The 2,850-nt window shown below is 34.6% G+C and overlaps 1 protein-coding gene across 1 annotated transcript in view; it reads right to left on the bottom strand.

Moving 5' to 3' along the window:
- Window positions 1-217: 217 nt before the first annotated feature.
- Window positions 218-2,850, bottom strand: part of LOC117124383 — a 6,148-nt gene continuing 3,515 nt past the window's right edge. Inside the window, exons 3-4 of the mRNA XM_033270610.1 lie at window positions 2,411-2,507; window positions 218-920 (exon numbers count right to left, since the gene is read on the bottom strand). Coding sequence (XP_033126501.1) covers window positions 389-920; window positions 2,411-2,507 — 629 coding nt within the window. The 3' untranslated portion in view covers window positions 218-388. The remainder of the gene's footprint in view (window positions 921-2,410; window positions 2,508-2,850) is intronic.

Raw genomic sequence — 2,850 nt, 5'->3', positions numbered from 1 at the left:
CTATAATGACATGACCATATGAATTCTAGCCTGCAGGGCGGATACGATGCACTTTTCCTCCTTATATTATCTGCAATGACGAAATGATAAGATCTTTTTTGAAGGTTTGCATGGCGAAATAATAATATATATTTTAATGCTTGTGGTACACCACGTAGATAGTTCTGAAAAGAACTGTTGTTGCTTGAGAATTGAGTTGCTTCAATTGTCTTCAGGAGAATAATATCTGCATATATAAATATAAATACTTATATGTTTTGGGTAGTGAGAAGCTGGTGATTGGTTGAAAACAAAATAATATTTCATTTTTCAAACAATAATACGGTAGATAAAATAATACAGTTAGTTGTGCATCTCAATCACAAATCATCGTAGGCCTGTGGTTATTCTATGTTTCTATTCCGTTATTGTTTGGATGTGCTTTCGAAAGCAGATTCATTTCAAAGTCATTGTCGGACTGGACGTTTAATTCTGATTGAACATTATCTGTATTGGAAGGCTGGAACTCTTCTAATCCAACACTACTTCTTATGTTGCCAACACTATTGTCGGCTATATCATCAGTTCTTGTGTCATCTATATATTGCGAATTCGTATTCTCTTCTTCTCCAAACGTCATTCCTTCTAAACTCCCAGCACTTTCACTGATCACAAGATTGGGGCGTTTCGGGGCTGTTAGTGAACTTACGCCTCCAAATGTTTCGCTATCATGTACATAACGTTTGTCCATCAAACTTTGCCGTTTGCCCGTTTTACCTACTAACGGACCAACATATTGTTTATCATCATCATCTTCAGCCCCATCGTACAACCAATCTTGATTACCGTCAGTAAATACCCAACGTGCTCCGCTGATATCACCTTTTTCATCGTCATAATTTGGTTCCGGTTTAGCTTTTGTATATTTATTCCTTCCACATCTGGTAAGATATACAAGTTTAAAATAAAATATGCATTAAAAAATTGCGCAAATAATGAAATAATTATGTAGGGCTCCTAGAGACATAGCTTAACAATGGAAAAGTTCAATATCAATTGTTCGAAAAATGTGAAGCGAGCGTCATACCACCAATACTACTATTACTGGGGCCGATGGCATTGCGCATATACTCGCATTGACATTAAAGGATCGCCAGTAAGGCCTACAAGATCATTACCGTAGTTGATAATATATAAACACACCACAGTGTTAAGCAGCGGCATTGATGAAAATATATATCCATATTTTATACATGCATTATAGTAACTGTAGTGGATTAAAAGTATGAAGTAAGCAAGTTTACATTTCTTCTGTTAATTATCTATTATTTAGCATTGAGCACTCTCTTTCTGATAATCTAGAATATAAGTTGGCTGTGGTGGATAAAATAAAGGCACATGGGAACAATTTTTAGCATAATATTGTACAGAGAATTTAGATTGTTTATCAATATCATCATGTTAAATCCAAATCACGTTTTATGCAAGCACCGACGAGGAAAGATTAATAATAATTTTGATATTATGTATGTACATGTTTTATGTTATGTATGTTGATTGGTCTTAGTTAATAATATTACAGTTTAATGGCTTAGTTTTAATAATATTACGGTTTAATGATTTACAATAATATTATAGTTTAATGGCGTAATGTTAATAATATTACAGGGTAATGGTTTACAATAATATTACAGTTTAATGGCCCCGGAACCCCGACCCCGAGGCCCTTGGCGGCCCTAGCCCCAATCATCAGTGCTCGCGCTTCGCTCGCAACCTGACCATTTCACTTCTCGTGGCTACACCCTGCTATGACGTGTGTGGCTGAACCGTGTTTGGTTGAAACATGGTAGAAAGAAGAAACAATCAACAATTGTTGGAGGGGGGGGGGAGGTGAAATGTACGGTATTATTTATTTAATAAAATAATATTTAATTTGTATACAATAAAATGTTATCACTGAGAGAACAGAAAATGATATCAAAATATTGTATATACATGAAGGCTTCATGATCAAAAGTTCTTGCCAGGATTTTGGTATGTTGGTCCCTGGCGCGGCTGGGCTGCTGGGCCGCGGCTTGGTGCCTGGAATCGTAAATAGGCCGTGAAGTAAAAAGTTTGCGGAACGCTGGTATAAATAGCCAATCATTTGTTAGGTGTGGCATCCATACATTAACCTTCAATATCTTGAAAATATTTAAAACAAAAAAGAGAGAACTAAACAAAATTTGCCTCATAGCTTAGGAGTAATGGGAAATTTTTTTTTTTTTTTTTTTTTTTTAAATCTTTTTATAACTAATATAAGGTAGTGTATCTACCATCCGCAGTATATCTGGATTTATATTATAACCTCCTTCTAAATTCTCAACAGGAATTAACAATCTAATGTGTATTTTAGAACGAATTTTAAAACAAATTATTAACGAATGCATACCGTTTGTATAGGAAGACAGAGAGAATGATAAAGACGATCAAAATGATAAAGCCAGCACATGCTGCTCCGACTAGGATGTAGATACCATCGTCTTTAGCTAGAACAAAATTAAAACACAGTTATCAACATCAAATATGAATCTGAACATTGCTCAAGAAATATGTTGATGGTGATAATACTGACTATGGTTGTTATGAAGGTGGTGCGATGAGGTTTATGTTACTGTCATATAAAGATATGATAGAGATACACGCTAAACCGTCGGTAATGCTGTAAATATATATAAATAAGTTGTAAATATATATAAATAAGTTTTTAAACGTTAAGGTAGAGGAATCTGCGATTGTAACCCTGAAGAGGAGAGCAGGTGCTCCCGAAAATTTGTGTTTTAATAAAATCTATGCTTCAAAAAAGTCACATTGTGAAGAATGTTATATCTT

The sequence above is a fragment of the Anneissia japonica genome, unplaced genomic scaffold (genome assembly GCF_011630105.1).
Source record: "Anneissia japonica isolate Jap-2015-1 unplaced genomic scaffold, ASM1163010v1 scaffold750_len1593409_cov174, whole genome shotgun sequence".
In the NCBI taxonomy this organism is placed as follows: domain Eukaryota; kingdom Metazoa; phylum Echinodermata; class Crinoidea; order Comatulida; family Comatulidae; genus Anneissia; species Anneissia japonica.
The sequence above is the reverse complement of the archived record's forward strand: the minus strand, read 5'-3'. Positions and strand labels throughout refer to the sequence as shown.